Source organism: Nuphar pumila, chromosome 3 (assembly GCF_984573655.1).
Source record: "Nuphar pumila chromosome 3, dmNupPumi1.hap1.1, whole genome shotgun sequence".
Classification (NCBI taxonomy): Eukaryota; Viridiplantae; Streptophyta; class Magnoliopsida; order Nymphaeales; family Nymphaeaceae; genus Nuphar; species Nuphar pumila.
The window spans coordinates 126,898,139-126,915,077 of NC_143251.1; the positions used below are offsets into that span (position 1 = coordinate 126,898,139).

General features: G+C 40.8%; 1 protein-coding gene across 1 annotated transcript; it reads left to right on the forward strand.

The window, feature by feature from the left end:
• The first annotated feature begins 10,851 nt into the window (after positions 1 to 10,851).
• Positions 10,852 to 12,201, forward strand: LOC149843687 (Calcium-dependent lipid-binding (CaLB domain) family protein). The gene is made up of 2 exons (XM_090001891.1): positions 10,852 to 11,796; positions 11,893 to 12,201. Exons 1-2 carry the CDS (start codon positions 10,852 to 10,854, stop codon positions 12,199 to 12,201), a joined length of 1,254 nt encoding a protein of 417 aa, XP_089858017.1.
• Positions 12,202 to 16,939: the final 4,738 nt, after the last annotated feature.

Below are 16,939 nucleotides of genomic sequence, written 5' to 3' on the forward strand. Positions count from 1 at the left end.
ATAACATCATTATCACTGGGAGCAATCCTATTTTTCTGACTGATGTTATTAAGCAGTTGAGCATAGATTTTGCTATGATTGATCTTGGCGGTCTTCACCATTTTTTGGGAGTTTAGGTCCAACGGTTTGCTTCTGGTCTTTTCCTTGATCAGACTCGCTATGCTTATGAGATTTTAGACAAGGCTCAAATGAAGGACTGCCACCCTATCTCCATTCCTATGGTCGGCCGCTCATCACCACTTGCTTTTTTTCCTCCCTATGTCGATGTTCGCTACTATCAGAGTTTAGTTGTGAGCCTACAATATCTCACTTTTACTCAGTCGAACATCTCTTGCGATGTTAATTATGTTTGTCAGTATATGCGCTCTTACTGAGTTTTATTTTCAGCTTATCAAGCATATTCTTTGGTACATCAAAGGCACCATACATTTTGGCATCCACCTTCTTGCTCATAATTCTCTCATTTTCTTTGGGTTTTTGAATGCGGACTGGGTTGGTTGTCCCACCACCCGTCAGCCTACCTCCAGCTATTGTGCATATCTTGGCAGTAATTGCATTTCTTGGAGCACAAGGAACCAACCAACGATCGCCTGCTCGAGCATTGAAGCTGAATATCGCTCTTTAGTCACTACTACTACTGAGCTCACTTGGATCACGTTTATCCTTTGTGATCTTGGCCTTTACATTTCACAAGCTTCTATAATTTTCTACAATAATCTCTCTACCTTACATGTAATCATGAACCTTGTGTTTCACAATCGCTCTAAGCATATCGATATTGACTACCACTTTGTGCATGAAAAGTTCGCTCAACGTCAACTTGTTACTACCTTCATTCCATCTCATCTCCAAGTTGCTGATATATTTACCAAGTCACTGATCAAAACCATCTTCCATTCTCTCTAACCCAAACTCGGCTTGTTGATCGCACCACAATCCAATTTAAAGGGGCGTATTATAGGACCCAGTGGATCCAGACTTGTTCTACACATTTGGCATGAAAAGTTGAATCACGATAAAGATAGCACTACCCACATTTGTTGTGAACAGCTAAAGGCAGTTCGGCCTCTCAAAGATATTGATAACAACATTTGGTTTCTTAAAGATATCGATAATCACATATGCTCAAGAGATAATTTTAGAAAGAGATTTTTCTGATAACAAGGAAGTTAGAAAACATAAGACACATATCTTATCTCATAAAAAGGTTCATCAAGATACAAATGTTGAATACGCTTATGAAAGAATACATTGTCAGCCCGTGGACGTAGGCACTATTGTCGAACCATGTAAATCTTGTATATCTTTTCTCTAACTCACTCTCTTGCTTATCTTATCATTTCTCTCTATTCATCGTTGGCTTCTGAATTTGTTTAACGCAAGTGTTTAATGTGAGCAGTCTTTTGTTTGGTTCCTTCTAGTGACCTACCTTTTGTTTGAAAGTGAAAAACAGTCGGTCTTTTTCTTGAAAATATTCTAATAAAACAGCAGTCTTAGGGTTTTATGAAAATATTCGAATAACTTGCATAGTCCATCTCATTAACCGTGTTCAATTTGCAGCTTACCTATCATATATTGGATCCCATCGATCTTTTTTATTTTATTTTTTTATTTTACTTTTGCTATTGCGTTGTGATTCAAAGAAAAATGCGGTGAGTTGATACCCCATCTTGAATCTTGCTTATAACCTTATTTAATTTGCTTAACAGATTAAAAAATTTAGCATTTCATTCAGTAGGTTCATTGAATGTTAAGTAATTAAATCAGGAAATTTTGCTTCTTTTTTATTCACAATTAGATGTGCCTAGGAAGAAATAGAGCAAAATTTTTGCTAAAATCAAGCTCCTACTTTGGAGTTTTCTTGATTTTGGTTCCAGTATATAACTGGTGAGGGTCTGCCTAACCCCAGCTTGCCTTTCAAATATATATATCAACATGCTATTCTCCTTAGCGTCAAAAAGGTTGCTCCTAAGAAAGAGATTGGGCCTTCCATCGACTTTTTTTTGTTTATATTTACACGGAGAAACTGTCTCCAGGATCAGAGACCTAGCTGTGCTGGCTTTGCCTGCTATACTTATAGTCGTTGTCCTGACAATGTAAAACTCCATGAGCGTACACCTTCGTCTCAGGGCCTTTAGTTTGCCTTTTTTAACCTCTAATTCATTAGGAAATCCTAGATATGAAAAAGACAATGTTGTTAATAAAACCAGTCCACTAGGTGAATCGGTTTCTTAAAAACAATCTAAGAATCAATTCAAACTGTTTATGAATCAGCAACTTTTTACCATCAGATGACACGTGTCACTAAAAAATAAAAAAATATAAAAAGTATTAAACAAAATCTTAACCTGCTTAAAATATCAATAAAATGAATTGAATCGGTTGTGGATCTGCCCATTAATTTTTAATCATTATTGGGCCGAGTCAATCTGAATCAGCCGACCCAGGCAATAGTCCCAACACAAGGTGACATGCACTAACTGCTCATGCCATACAAGCATAGCCCCCCATTGGTTGATACCAAAACTAGGGGTGTCAACGGGTCGGGTTTACTCTAACCCGACTTGAACCAAACACTATAGGGTTCGGGTATGGTGATAAATAATAAGACCCAATCAAGACCTGGGTCCGGACTTGAAGATCCTATTAATACACGGACCCAAGTATAATTTGTGAAATTTTATGTATACCAGACCTGGACCCAATTTGAGTTCCGATTAAGACCCGCAAATTTTCAATGTAAAAATGATAAAAATTATATATATGGTTTTACCCGGTATGGTCTGGGTGTGGTTCATGTAGTTTTTATCGGGTTCAGGTAAGGTTTTTCTTATAGTGAACCCGCTTAGATCTGGGTATAGACCCGATATCATACCCAAAACTGGGTTCAAGTCTAGTACCACCTAGATCCGAACCAAACCTGACCCGCTGACAACCCTAATCAAAACTAGTAGAGCCATGTTATTTTCTTTAAAGGGAAGGGACATCGAAGTATCATGCCCATCGAACCTTGAGCTTACCACGTCCCATGATGGCTAAGCTTGACCGAAATATCTACGTAGCTACTACTTGATATAGCTACTACTTGATAATTTCAAGACTGGTTGCAAAGATTTGTTGCAATGGTGTTGTGGACAATAAAGTTTATAGTGTTTCTTTTCCTTGATCATTCAACTTTTGAAAATTAGGATAGGACATGGATTTTTTTTTTCTTTTCTTTTTTTAAACCCTTTAAGCAATAAAAAAAATACAATGGGTGTCAGCGCATCATAGTGTATCCACCCGGCGTGTCAGTGTGACATAGGCCTTGCACCACCACTTGGATGCAAATGGGTTTGGATTAAAAAGTATCATTACCTTTTTATTTATTCCATAAGAATGGTTCCTATGATTGCACATCCCTCAAAAATGCACTCAGACTATGTCATCTCTTGTTGGCGATCGATGTACTGAGAAACGGTCTCAGCCTACAACCGAGTGGGTCAAGATCAATTTGTTTGGTATATATCCCACAAACGACTTCCCCTTGGGTAAGCCTGGTGGCTCCCTGGAGTCAAGGGGTGTGCCCAGGTTTACACCCTTCTGTGGTGGTTTTCTCGTCTCTATATGGATATCCCACAAAAGCTGTGTGGTTGGCTTCACAGGATCCAGGGCTGGATATTGCTCGTGTACAGGTTCGGGTCAACCTAAATATTATTCCGATCGACATTTTTTTATGCTATACCCAAAAATTCAGGTATGGGCGTCGGTGACTCAACCTGGGGTTCTCTCTCTCTCTCCACCTGTTCCTCGACAGTCCCCCCCTATGTCGCCCTTGGGTGTTGAGGTTGAAGAGGCAGCCCGGATGCTTGATATCTCTCTCGCCTCATCTCAGCTGTATCATATAACTGTCGATATGGTATCTACCATTTCGGTAGTCTCTACTATCCTAGGTGGCTCATCAGGTCCTTCACTTGATGTTGTCTCTGATCTAAGGGGTGATTCTCCCGGTCCTTCGAGGGCTACTGAGCATATGGGGGTTGTTCGGCACCGGCAAGTTAGTAGTGGTAGTAGAAACAAGAGGAGCAACCCACTCAATGTTACGACTTTCGATGGCAGGTCTCCACGAAGGTCAGCGAGGTCACACACCCCCCGGATTTTTCCAGATTGTGTGTCATGAAGTCTCTTTGCTGGAATATCAGGGGCTTGAATTGCCCCACTAAGCGTAGGTTTCTGGCGAATTGGGTTAGTCAGGAGAAGCCTGACCTGATTGCTATTTGTGAAACTAAGATGGATGAAGTTTCTCGCTCTGTTGCCTCTAGTATATGGAGGGGTGCTGACTATTTTTTTAAGCCTGCGGTCAACCATGCCGGTGGTATCCTTATTTTAGGGAAGCAATCTTTAAATATTTCTCAACTGGACATAGGTCTGTTTTCTTTGTCTATTGCCTTCACTTTGCAAGACAGTGGCAGGAGGGTTGTGGTCACTGTTGTATATGGCCCTAATCACGCTGTCATGAGGCCTGCTTTCTGGAACGACTTAAATAGGATCGTCGTCTCAAACGGGGAGTACCATTTTCTTATGGGAGACTTTAATTGCCTTTTGTCTATTCATGATTCTAATAACCCCGTTCTTCCCAATCCATCTATGCGAGGTTTTCAAGATTTTTTTCATCGGCATCACCTTTACCCAATTCCTTTTAGTGGGGAGCGTTACTCTTGGTCGAATAGGCGAATTCGCCCATGCTGCAGAGTTCTTGACAGGGTTTTTGTCACTCCAAATTTGTTGGATCTCATTCTAGATGTCAAATGTGTCTTGCTGACTCCTTCTATCTCGGACCATGGTCAGTTAATCACTACTTGGGGGGGTGGTTTTAATTCCGCTAGGAGTTTTGTGTTTGAACAATGGTGGCTCCAGGAGCCAGATTTTCATACTATTATTTCAGACTCTTGGAACAAGCCCTCCAATGAGCAATGGGCAGCTATCCGGTGTCATGAGAAGCTGTCTCGTCTCGCTAAGGATATCAAAGCTTGGCTCCATAATCGAGACGTGGTTAAATTTCAACAAATGACTGCTTGGGAGCAAGAGATTTCAGCATTGTATCAAACTATGTCTTCCCCGGAGTCTCTATCTGATTCTCACTTGCAAAGTTTGTAGGCCAGATCTATTGAGTTATCAACGCTTTTGAAGAACTGGAGGGTCAAAGAGGAAATTAGATGGAAGCAACGGGCAAGGGTAAAATGGCTTGCGGCCGGAGACGGTAATATTAAATTTTTTCACTCATATGCTTCTCATCGTCATAGGAGGAATGCCATCCCATCAATCACCATTGGGAATGTTTCGTTCCTTAATCAGCACGTTATTTCAGCTGTCACTCAGTATTTCAAAGATTTATATTCTGTTTCTCTTACTGCGAATGGTGTCATTGGTCCTGTTTCTGTTGGTTCGATTCAGCAAGATCAAGCTAGAATTATGCAAATGAAGTTCTCTGAAGATGAGATTTTTAGGGCAATCAAAGGTTTGTCAGGGTGGAAAGCTCTAGGTTATGATGGGTTTCATGTGGATTTCTTCAGAATTTTTTGGCCTTGTGTGAAGTCTGATGTTATTAACATGTTTGATGAGTTCTATCGCAACTCCAGATTGCCTATTCAAACCCACTTGGCAATTATTTCTTTAATTCCAAAAGATGATGTTGCAACTGATATCTCTAGGTTTCGCCCGATTTCTGTTATGAGTGCCCTTTATCGGATGATTGCGAAGGTGTTGGCTAATAGGTTGAAGGTCGTGGCTCACCAAATCTTTTCGAACTCTCAGTTCGCCTTTATCCACAATAAGAGGATTCAACATTCATTCATCTTGGCCTCTGAAGTCATTCACTCCTTACATCTTAGTGGTCAGGCCTATTTTTCTCTTAAATTAGATTTTCATAAAGCCTTTGATTCTGTGCATTGGCCCTTCTTATTTCAAATGTTATCCAATTTTGGCATTGATCGTCGTTTTTTTGGGTGGGTGAGGGAATTGGTCTCTAATGCTCAGGCCATGATTAAGATTAATGGCACTAGAGGTGGTCAGATCAAATTGGGGCGTCGACTAAGGCAAGGCTGCCCTCTATCGCCTTTGTTGTTCAATGTCATTGCTGAGGGTCTCGTGGTGTTGCTCAAGCGTGCTGCGGAGAAGCGCCTGATAGATCCTCTAGATCTTCCAAATTTTTCGGACCATATTCTTATTTATGCTGCTGATATGATTATTTTTGGGCGAGCAAACGTGCAACAAATGCATAGATTCAAGCTTATTCTCCAGTTCTTTCTTTCTCTTTCTGGGCTTTCCCTAAATGATAGCAAATGCTCTATTACTATGTTCAATGTTCAGTATCCTATGCTTGCAGCGGGTCAACGGATTTTCAATTGTGCAATCTCTGAGTTGCCGATAACGTATTTGAGTCTGCCGTTACAAGTGAAGCGCCTCTCTTCCGCTGCTTGGGCTCCAACTATTCAAAAAGTGAAAAACAAGCTTTTTTCGTGGCAGGCGTCTTATCTCTCCATTGCTGGCCGTCTGACTTTAATCAGACATGTTCTTTCTTCTATCCCTGAATTCTTCATGTCAATGTTCGTGATGCCTGTGGGCGTGGAGAAGCAGATTTGTCGTTTAATGACGGATTTTCTTTGGTCTGGGTGTCAGCTTAAGAGTAAGCGCCATTTGGTTGGTTGGCGAACGGTGGTGTTACCTAAGCGTATGGCTGGCTTAGGTGTTTTTGCTCCAAGACAGTGGAGTATTGCTCTTGTGGCCAAGCAATGTTGGATGGCCCATCAACCAGGTTTTCCTTGTGCTCGTTTGCTTCATGCTAAATATGGTGCTCCTGAATTATCTAACTTTCGTCATGGAACCCGGGGGCTGGCGATCTCGCACTTGCGAAGCATGTGACTGAGAGCCTTATCATCCTTCAGAGATCAAATTGGAGATGCAGGTAATTATGATCAGTGGTTGCATTGGGCTATTGCACCAAATGGTGCGTTCCACACCCATAAAGTGTATAGATCGTTGCTCCCCCCAGGAGCAGATTGGTTCCCTGAGTGTGCGTTATGGGGTAAGGGCCCTACCCCAAGATCTCAGGTCTTGGCTTGGTTAATTTTGCATGATAGGGTTCAGACTCACAGTTATTTAAAGAAGTTGGGCTTTCAGTTCCCAAGTTGGTGTGTGCTGTGTCAAGCTGCTGAAGAAACTACTTTTCATTTATTCTGGTCCTGCCCAATCTTCGTGGCCCTATTTAATAGCACGTGGAGATCTCCGAACGTAATTGTTAAAGAGGAGTCTTTTGCGCTTGATCTGCTACTAGGCTCTATTAAAATTAGACGTTGCAAGCGGTGGAGACTGATCTGGAAGACATGGTTGCTTACTACTTGGTGGTTTGTTTGGATGGCACGTAATGATGCTACTTTCCGTCAAATTCCGGTCATCCTTAACAATCTTGTCCATAAAATCTTGGTTGATGTATACGCGATTCTACGTATGCATCTTAGAGACCTCTCCTTCCGTCTGAACAACGTTCACTCATCGGTGGTGCCTTCTTATCCAGAGGATTCTGGTTGAGCTTGGCTTTGTTGTTTGTTGCTTAATGGCTGTAGTTTCTTTTTTTTTTCCTTTTGCTTTTGTTTTTCTAAATTTTAGTTTGTTCTCTATTTTGTTGGGTTCATGGGTTCAACATTTTGTTGATCTTCATGAGTGATAATGTTGATCCTCTTTCGGCTCTCTCTCTCTCTCTCTCTATATATATATATATATATATATATATATATATATATATATATATATACACACACGTACAAATAGGGATGGCAGTGGACCGGGGGAAAGCGGGGCCCTGCCTCGCCCCGTTTAGACCGGGGATGAAGGGTATGAAACGGGGATGGAGGCGGGGACGAAGGTTAAAATCCATCCCCATCGGGGGTGGAGGCGGGGATGGACGTGCACTTTTCCCCTCCCCACCACGATCCCCGCCTCATCCCCGCCCCAACTCCGCCCCGACCACTTTTCCCCGCAATATCCCTGCCCCACCCCGCCTCATCCCCGTTTGAACCGGGGATGGAGGACATGAAACGGGGATGAAGGCAGGGGTGGAGGATAAAATCCATCCCCGCCGGGGATGGAGGCGGGGGTGGAGGATAAGATCTTGAGGCGGGGCAGGGGTGGAGACCTTGTCCCCCGCCCCGCCCCGCCCCACTGCCATCCCTACGTACAAAAGGGTAGGTCTGCAAAACTTAGATGTGCACACTTTGAGTATACCGATGGAACCCACTGTCTCAGGAAATACAAATGTCTACAACATCGTCCAAGAAATTGGCCTTTGCAATCATGTCTTTTCAACGAAAAAAATGTAATATTTTACTATTTAAATTTTTAAAAATTATGAACCATTGATTTTTTTTTTGGTAGGCTTAGGAAGACATGGATAGAGATGATAGGAAAGGATATGAATGCTTTGAAACTCATGGAGGACATGGCATTGGATAAAAATGATTGGAGGAGAAGGATTCATGTGAAAGACCCAGAATGATCTTCTTTTTTGGTTCATATCGCCGACCCCAATTGTTTTGGGATGAAGGCGTTGTTGTTGTTGTTGTTGTTGTATGAACCATTGATTTTTTCAAACCCTAAAAATACTACTTACAAATCTAAATTGGATGATTCTAAAAAAGCCAATTCCCTACCAAACCATCAGTCTTTTCTTTTATAGAAGCGAGCTTTCAGGCTGGCTAGCTCGACCATCAATCTCCCAACGGAAGGTAAAATTGAAGGGAGGAGATCTTCCAGGTACAACCACCCCTACATATCCACTCCACTAATGGTGATGTATCACCAATTGACCAGATGGTGGTGGTTTTGTCAATTAGAGGTACATCGCCATTAGTGGAGTGTATGCTACAATGCTCGCCCTTAGTTTGACAGAATTCATTAGCCAAGAACCAACGGGCGGGTTTCTGTGTGGTTGGTAGGAGCTGTTTAGAGATGCACACTAGCCGAGCTTGAACAACCACTCTATCTACAAGAGCTCAAGCACAGTTCGGCTTGAGCTGAAAACCTTTAATTTAAAAATTGTTAAATTTTTTGAAACTTGTGTAATATGTTATTTTGAAAGAGATGCAAACAGTGAAATTTGAAATCACGTCTCTTCCAAAGATGACAAATGAGTTATCTACTAAGGTAAGATACATATTTGTGATAAAAATGTGAACAAAATATATAGATATATAAATCTAATTATTTTTATATAACTATATGAAGGGAGCCTAATTGAGCTTACCAAGCTTATTCGAGCTGAACTGCCAGTTGAAGCTCAGCTTATTTATGTGTTCCGAGCCTGAAACCTTGCTCAAGCTCAGTTCATTTATTTTTTAAATGAGTCTGAGCCAAGCTTAAACAAGTCGAGCCCGAGTTAGCTTGGCTGGTTGTGCATCCCTAGAGGTGTCAGTGCACGTCTCCCTGTGATAGGACATTGCAGGTTCAAAACCTGGTACGTTGAATAATTACGGGTGGGGGTCTGCGTAACCCCCAGCTTGCCTTCCAAAAAAAACAAAAAAACTAATTAGCCAAGTGGGGTTGTGTTCATATTTAGGTGCCGGCTCGGTTCAGCCATCTGACCAGCCAAGTCCTCTAACCCCAAGAAACAACACAGATCGGGCCACATATCATATGCATGTATGATGGATCCAGAACCGTTGATGTCAAAGCTTAGATCATGGGCATGTGTGGTTTTGCCTTGTGAAAAGTTTCCGAGGTCGCGGCCTCGTGATTGGTGCATGAAAAAGGCCATCATATGCTATATGATAGAACATTGTTCCCATCATACTTCATGTGATTAAATCCATCATATGTTGATCCTAACCATCCAATCGATGGCTAGAATTAGTCCGCATACTCTCTGGACTACTCCTAGCCACCAAGATGCATCGGATGGAGGCTGTGTTCGGTCATAGCCCCATAGGATGAGATTCTTCCATGTTGCTTTACTTGAATGATGTCGTACTTTTCAATTGAGAAAATTTCACTTGGGACCGGCCTTTTGCCCCCAAATTTGCAAATTCGGCCTCTCTTTTTCTAAAATTTAACCACAGGAAAACTGTCAAACAAAGATCACAAGTTTAACTTCTATCGTTTTGAAAAATCCGATTTTTGAGGTTCTCCATATTATTCATTGGAATTAGAAAAACTCGCCCTCATAAGAAAGAAAATATCAACTGTTTTGAACCTTGAATATGAATGCTGATATTGTAATTTTTGACTTAAAATTTAATAAAAGTATGTCTTTGTTTGGCAGTTTCCAGAATATCAGATAAGACATCGGAAAATTTGAAATATGAGATCAATGTTTAGAATTACAGGCAAAAGATTGGCATTTCCCTTTAAATTTTACAATTCATACGTCACTCCCTTGATAGTCATCTTAAAATGTATAAATTAAGGAACATAAATAATTAAGAAGTTAGTATTCACATGCGGCGATCGAATGTATGTCCTAAGATGTTTGAATTATAAAATGCAAAGAATTGTGAGTGGTATGATGGGGGAGAAGAGAATTGGGCCCTTGCTGAAGGTGAAGCAGCCTTCTGTCATAAGCTCTTAACAGGGTTGCTGCATCTTCAAGCAAAGGTAACTCATGAACCAAATTCTCCTACAAAATAGAAAGGGAAATAAGAAAAAAGATATTCATCATTATCATAGCCCATCATAGTCATCATCCTCACGCAGTCATCTTCTTTCACCATATACATCCTCTATCTCAACTACCCAAATTTGCATTCCTTCTAAGTCTTCTGCTACCAACTCCTTGTCATTCATTCAAATTTTTCTTTTTTTCCACTGCTTTTGGTGTTCCCTATGGATTCATACAACAAACCATCAACTGGGTTTTGTTACAACACTGGTTCAGGAGCCATGGTGGATGCAGATGGTGGTGGTTTCAGTGGCATGCTTCATGTCTATGTCCATCATGCCAGGAATATCCATAACATCTGCATCTATGATAACCAGGATGTGTATGCAAAGTTCTCTCTGACATACAATCCTGATGAGGCTTTGTCCACGAGAATTGTGAATGGTGGTGGCAAGAACCCAGAGTTCAATGAGAAGCTGCAAATAAAGATCACCCAATTGGATGCTGTGCTTAAATGTGAGATTTGGATGCTTAGCAGGGTTAGAAGTTTCCTAGAAGACCAACTTCTGGGCTTTGCCTTGGTACCCTTGTCTTCAGTTGTGGGAAAGGGTAAAGTCATCCAAGATTTCAGTCTTTCCTCAACTGATCTCTTCCATTCCCCTGCTGGAACAGTTCAATTGACCCTGTTCTTTGAAAACTCTACAAAACCATTGTCCCGTTTGGAGAATTTTGCCCGGTCTAACTCATGTATAACCTCAGAGGTGGTCCTTCTTGATCCTAAGGCCCAATCTGTAGACCCCTGTGAGTATGAGAGTATTGAATTTCCAGACGTCGGCGTTGCGACGGAGAATCAGCAGATGGTTGCTGAGTATTTTGACATGGCTGAGAGGAATTATGGTTCTGGATTGAATTTGAACAATGGGCTCAAAACTGAACAATTCCTGCACCTTGGTGCTTCTTCTCAGTCTGTTGATGATTATGACATGACTGCAAATTCTGGTGAGGAGAATTGTGGAACTTCTCCTGGCTCTCTTAATGGTAGCGCCTTTCAGAAGTCAGGGGTTTTTGGTTCTTCTACTACTAACAGTAGTGATGATCGAAACTCGATCAAATCAGCAGAGAAGAAGAGTTGTTTGATTGTTGGTGGTGGAGAGTCTACTGAATCTCACGCTGTCTCAACCTCTGAGGATGTTCCTGGAGCTTCACCAGACACCCCGACCTCAAAGAAGAGAGGTGACAGAGAGGAGGCTAATGTCCCCTGCAAGGAAGAGGAGGTTGTCGCTAAAGGCGGGTTTGTTGGTTCGATCAAATCCGGTTCAGTATTCACAAATCCCCTGGTAAACATAAATTTGGAGCCTGAGCAAACTATGGTTCAACAGCAAATTGTTGATATGTACATGAAGAGCATGCAGCAGTTTACAGAGTCTTTGTCAAAAATGAAACTCCCTATGGATCTTGACAAGCCTAGATTTGATGAACATGGCAATCTAATCCCAAACCAGAGTAAGTTGGATACAGAGAACAAGAAGGAAAATACCTCGAGGGTATTTTATGGTAGCCGAGCCTTTTTCTAATTAATGGATGTTAATTCAGCATTAGTCCAGAACAGGTCAGTGTTTGCTCTTAGCCCTTGTCTGGTAAACTATAACAACATGGTTTACATATCCAAAGTCTGTTTTCTCTGTTTTTCTTTTCTGATGAGTAATCTGGGGGAAGTTGAATGATGTAAGCAGTTAAATAATGGAGACCAATCTTTAATCTTTTCTATTTACATGCTGCAGTTTATTGGCACTTGCTATGGAATCATTTACATAGAGGCAATGTTTTCCCTCCACTTGATGTCCCAGCTAGCTAGATCATCCTCCTTCATTGTGCATTCTTCGTGTGGCTAGATCCAATCTCCTGGTCCCCACGGAAAGGAAAAAGAATGTCTGTTACCTTGGTTGGTTGGTATCAACTGCCAAGTTCTTCGTTTGACATATCAGTCTTGTGAATCAATTACATTGCAATTCTTCTTAATTTTAATTGCTAAATGAATTTAAATGGCATTGCATGTCCAAATTTTTTGAACATGGGTTCAGTTAAAATATTGAACATTATATCCGTAATACTCACTTATTCACGCTGTCAACATTATAATTTGTAAATTATATGTGCTTGTGTTGGAACAGAGCACGTAGCATAGCAGCAAACCAGGCAGGTATATAGCTGCACAAGTTTGTACATGCAACAAAAGCAGTGGATTACGTTCAGTACGCAGTTGTGGGCAAACTTTAGTCCATCTCCTTCTGTATGATGTGTAGATGAATACAATCCTGGTGGGGTATTGTATCAAAAGCGTCAGTGTTTTGGTGATGAACAGCATGTTTTACCTATTCATGAAACCAACGTCTGTAAGGTGGTTTTGCTTAATTGGAGAATTTTCTGCAGAGAATTTTCATTTTGTATCATGTTTCTTTGATTTTATTTTTCCTTTCAGTTTGATATGGACTTTAGTTCAGTTTGAATTTCACTAATTTTCAATTTCCAACACTAGAAATTGCTTTAGTCTGCTGCGATGCCAACCTGACCCATCATCCATGATAAAGTTTCATTTTAGGCTTAAACTTGATGGTATTGATTTTGACAGCAAAAAATTATTTACACTACACTGGTTTCTACTGTAGAAATTTCATGGTTAACAAAGATAATGCTTTGATATATTACTAATAAATGCAGGAGATGTGAAGTTGATTTATTACTTCGCTATGCTGAATATTTCCATTAATCCATTAAGCTGAAAGCTCATTAGGTTCTTATCTTTCCAAGGCTTCTGTTCTGCAGATGTCATTTTTCATATCTAGAAAATTTGATGATATGCCAAGTGATTGTACACTGTATAATTGATAAACTAATGGAAATAGCTTGTGGTTTTGAAGCCTGCAAGGTGTGAAGCATCTAGGCTAATGTAGAAGGGTGAAAGCTGAATTGCCTAGTCTAGTCGGTAAACACCCACTTTTTATGAGCACTAATGATGGACCATGCTGCCCACTTTCCCCTGAAAGCATGATATGAGGCCCATTTCATTCCCCAGCTGAGAATACGCTTTCATGACTCATTCTTTAAAAAAATGACTGGAACAGCTGTAAATGTCTTGCACCAAAAGGGGTGCAACACACCGCCCCTCCCCCTTACACACACATTTACATGTAGAGCCGAAAGTAATTCAACATTACCACTCATGAAGATCAACAAAATGTTGAACCCATGAACTGAACAAGAGCAAAAGCCAAAACAAATAAAGAAAGCAGAAGAGAAAAGAACATGAGACAGATAAAACAGGCTCACGCCGGAGCCGCTTGCCCAGATTGCGGCAAAAGAGAGGTAGCGTCAGCAAGAGGGAGCGGAAGATCACTAAGATGCATACGCAAGATCGCAAAAACATCTACCAAGAATTGAACATGTAAGAGAGAGAGAGAGAGAGAGAGAGAGAGAGAGTTTCTTCACGAAATTGATCTGTGAGGTTTTTTTTTTTTTTTGAGAACTGAGGTTTTTATTACATTATGCCATTCATAGGGATGATTTGAAAAAAGTTTAAAAAAAGGCATTCTAGGGGTCAATAAGTTCCCATAAAGAATTGAACATTGGTTAAAGTTTGCCGTTGGCCATTTTACTGTTCACAGATCAAATGGTAAGGTCGAATGAGATACATAGTTAAGCTGGATGGTTATGTTAAGTGTCATAACTGTGGGGTCTTGGGTTCGAATCTCACCGGAGTTATTCCACAGTTTACCTAAAATGAAAAAAGGAAAAATGCCTTAACATAGTGTTATGGGACAATCCACCTGATCTAACTTAAAAAGAGGGTGCTGTGATCGTAGTCAGTCCGTCCACCTCAAGAATTTAGCCCATGTTTGGAAGTGTAACAAATTTCATAGAAAAGCTCCTACTTCCAAACATGCCATTAAGCCATGTTTGAAAGCGGTGAATTTTTTTCGTAGGAATAAAAAAAACTAAATTTTGTATGAAAGGAAGCATGTGATGCATGACTGGAAAGACCGTAATTGTGAAAAAAATTTGTCATAGCTAGAAACATTTCACCACCTCCCATATAGGTAAAAATTTCCCATTTATGGTTGGTTAAATTATACAATGTTGTTTTAACTCAATTAAAATAGCGTTGGGAAGACTCAATTTTCAACATTTCGTGCAGATTTCTTTTTTCATATTTTCCCTACTTTCAACTAATGGATTATGTTATTGACACCGAAACTACAGATAAGAAGTGATAACAGTTCATCCAAGCGTGCTATATGCAAACAACTTTTTGGTCATTTGGATTACATGGTGAGAACTTAGTTTTCTAGAAGCCTAGTTTTTTTTTGAGGAAAAAATCTAGTTTATTGAAAGCCTTGCTGAATCCAAATATGGCCCAACTTTCAATGAAGGGGCTGCGAATTCAGATATGGTTTTGTCATGCATTCACACGTTTTCTGGAATCAACACGCTGTTGCTCGAAGACTTCACAGGAATTGGGACTGTTGAAGTTTGAAAAAAACAGAAAAAGAAAGAAAAGGAAAAGACAGGGAAGACTGACTTGAGGGTCTCCTGATATGGACTTAGGGCACGTTTGGAAGTGAGTAAAACTTGCATAGGAAAAAAAAGTTTTGCTCATGAGAAGTTTTGATAGGGTCTCCTCATCTGAGTGCTTGCCCTAGGTGAGACGAGTGGTGAGATGGATGTTGGTCGTGATGGTGGGTGGTGGTGAGATGGAGTTGTGGGGAGCATAAAAAAGTTTAAAAATTCTCTCCAAGTTTTTTTATAAAGTATATTTTTTGATAAGAAACATTCCTCCGAGAGGTGTAAGAATGTTTCCTAACAAGTGAAAATTTATTTTTACACTCCACCACCCATCTCACCACCATCACTACCGCTCATCTCACCACCACCACCCATCTCACCACCACCACCAAAATCCCTGGCTCGAGAGATCTTTGGGCCACCCGATTAGTTTTTACACTCCATAACTTTTATTTTAGAAAAGTTGTCATATCAAAACTTCTCATAGTCAGGAAAAAAAAGGTTTTGCCTGTGAGAGTTTTGGATACAAGAAGTTTCCCAAAAGAAAGTTTTTGGGTTGTTTATGTAGCATAAGAAAAATAGAGTGGGAAAACGTGAAAAAATGAGAGGAGAGCAGTGGTGATGGTGGTGGGTGGGGAGTGTAAAAATATTTTTTCTCTTGGTAAAAAAACATTCCTCCGCTCTCATGGAGGAAATTTTGCTATCAAAAAATCTAGTTTTTTAGAAAAACTCTCAGCAAAAAAGTCACTCTCATAGGCCAAACTTTCTTTTCCTACTAGAGTTTTTCTCAATTCAAAACGTGCCTTAGTGTTCCCCAATGAAAGAAAAATGGAAAACTGAGAGGCACCATTTAAGAGCCACCATCTAATCTCTTGAATTGGTGGCTCTTGCTTTGGAGGTCGGTTCAGCCCAGGACACGCCAAGGACAATAGTCACTCCTGCTTTCTTCAATGTCCTCCTTAATGCCACTGGCAGTTGGTGTGAGGGGAAGAGTCCGATGGTATGGCCAACCCTGAGATTGTGGGTCAGGATCCTAAAATATCTTTCAAGACAGCAGTATGGTTATGGCTGTCCAACAGCAACTGTTACAATGGGATCACCACTGGTGGTGGGTTTGGTTCCACAGTTAGAGCCATAAACAGCAGGCAATGCAATGGTGGAAGCCCAGCCTAGGTGGCTAGCACTACTCGGAGGGTGGTGTGTGTTCTCCCCGAAACACAAATTTGTATGTTCCTGTGTGCACGGAGGAATATCTTGGGACCCGCGATAATTCATATGTCAATGTTGCCCACGATGACTTTATAATAAAATAACATATAAAAAAGGTAGATATACTTTTGACGTAAATATCCTCCAATAAGATAGATATGTGTTGGATGAAAATGTCCTCTCGCTCCCCGTAAATAGATTTGCATGTTTTGCCTTTGTTTTTAGCTTGTATTACAACACATGTTTGCCTTCTCATTCCTGCCTGATGAGTTGTGGAGCCTGATTCAAAGTTTTTGCCCTTGCAGAAAGGGGGGTCCGGGGGCTCCCCCGTCGCGGGTCCAGGGGGGGCGCCCATGGCGGGAGGTCGTGGAAGGCAGTGCCCCCCGAAAAAATTTTTTTTTGGGCTTATGTTTGAGACTCGGTTTCTTATGGATCAGACCCAACTTGTTTAGGTTTAGGGTTATCGCTCTTGCCTTGTATAAATTCTTTCTTTTCTTTTCTTTTCTTTCTCTCTTGTAACTGTTGAAAAGAGCAATAAGATTT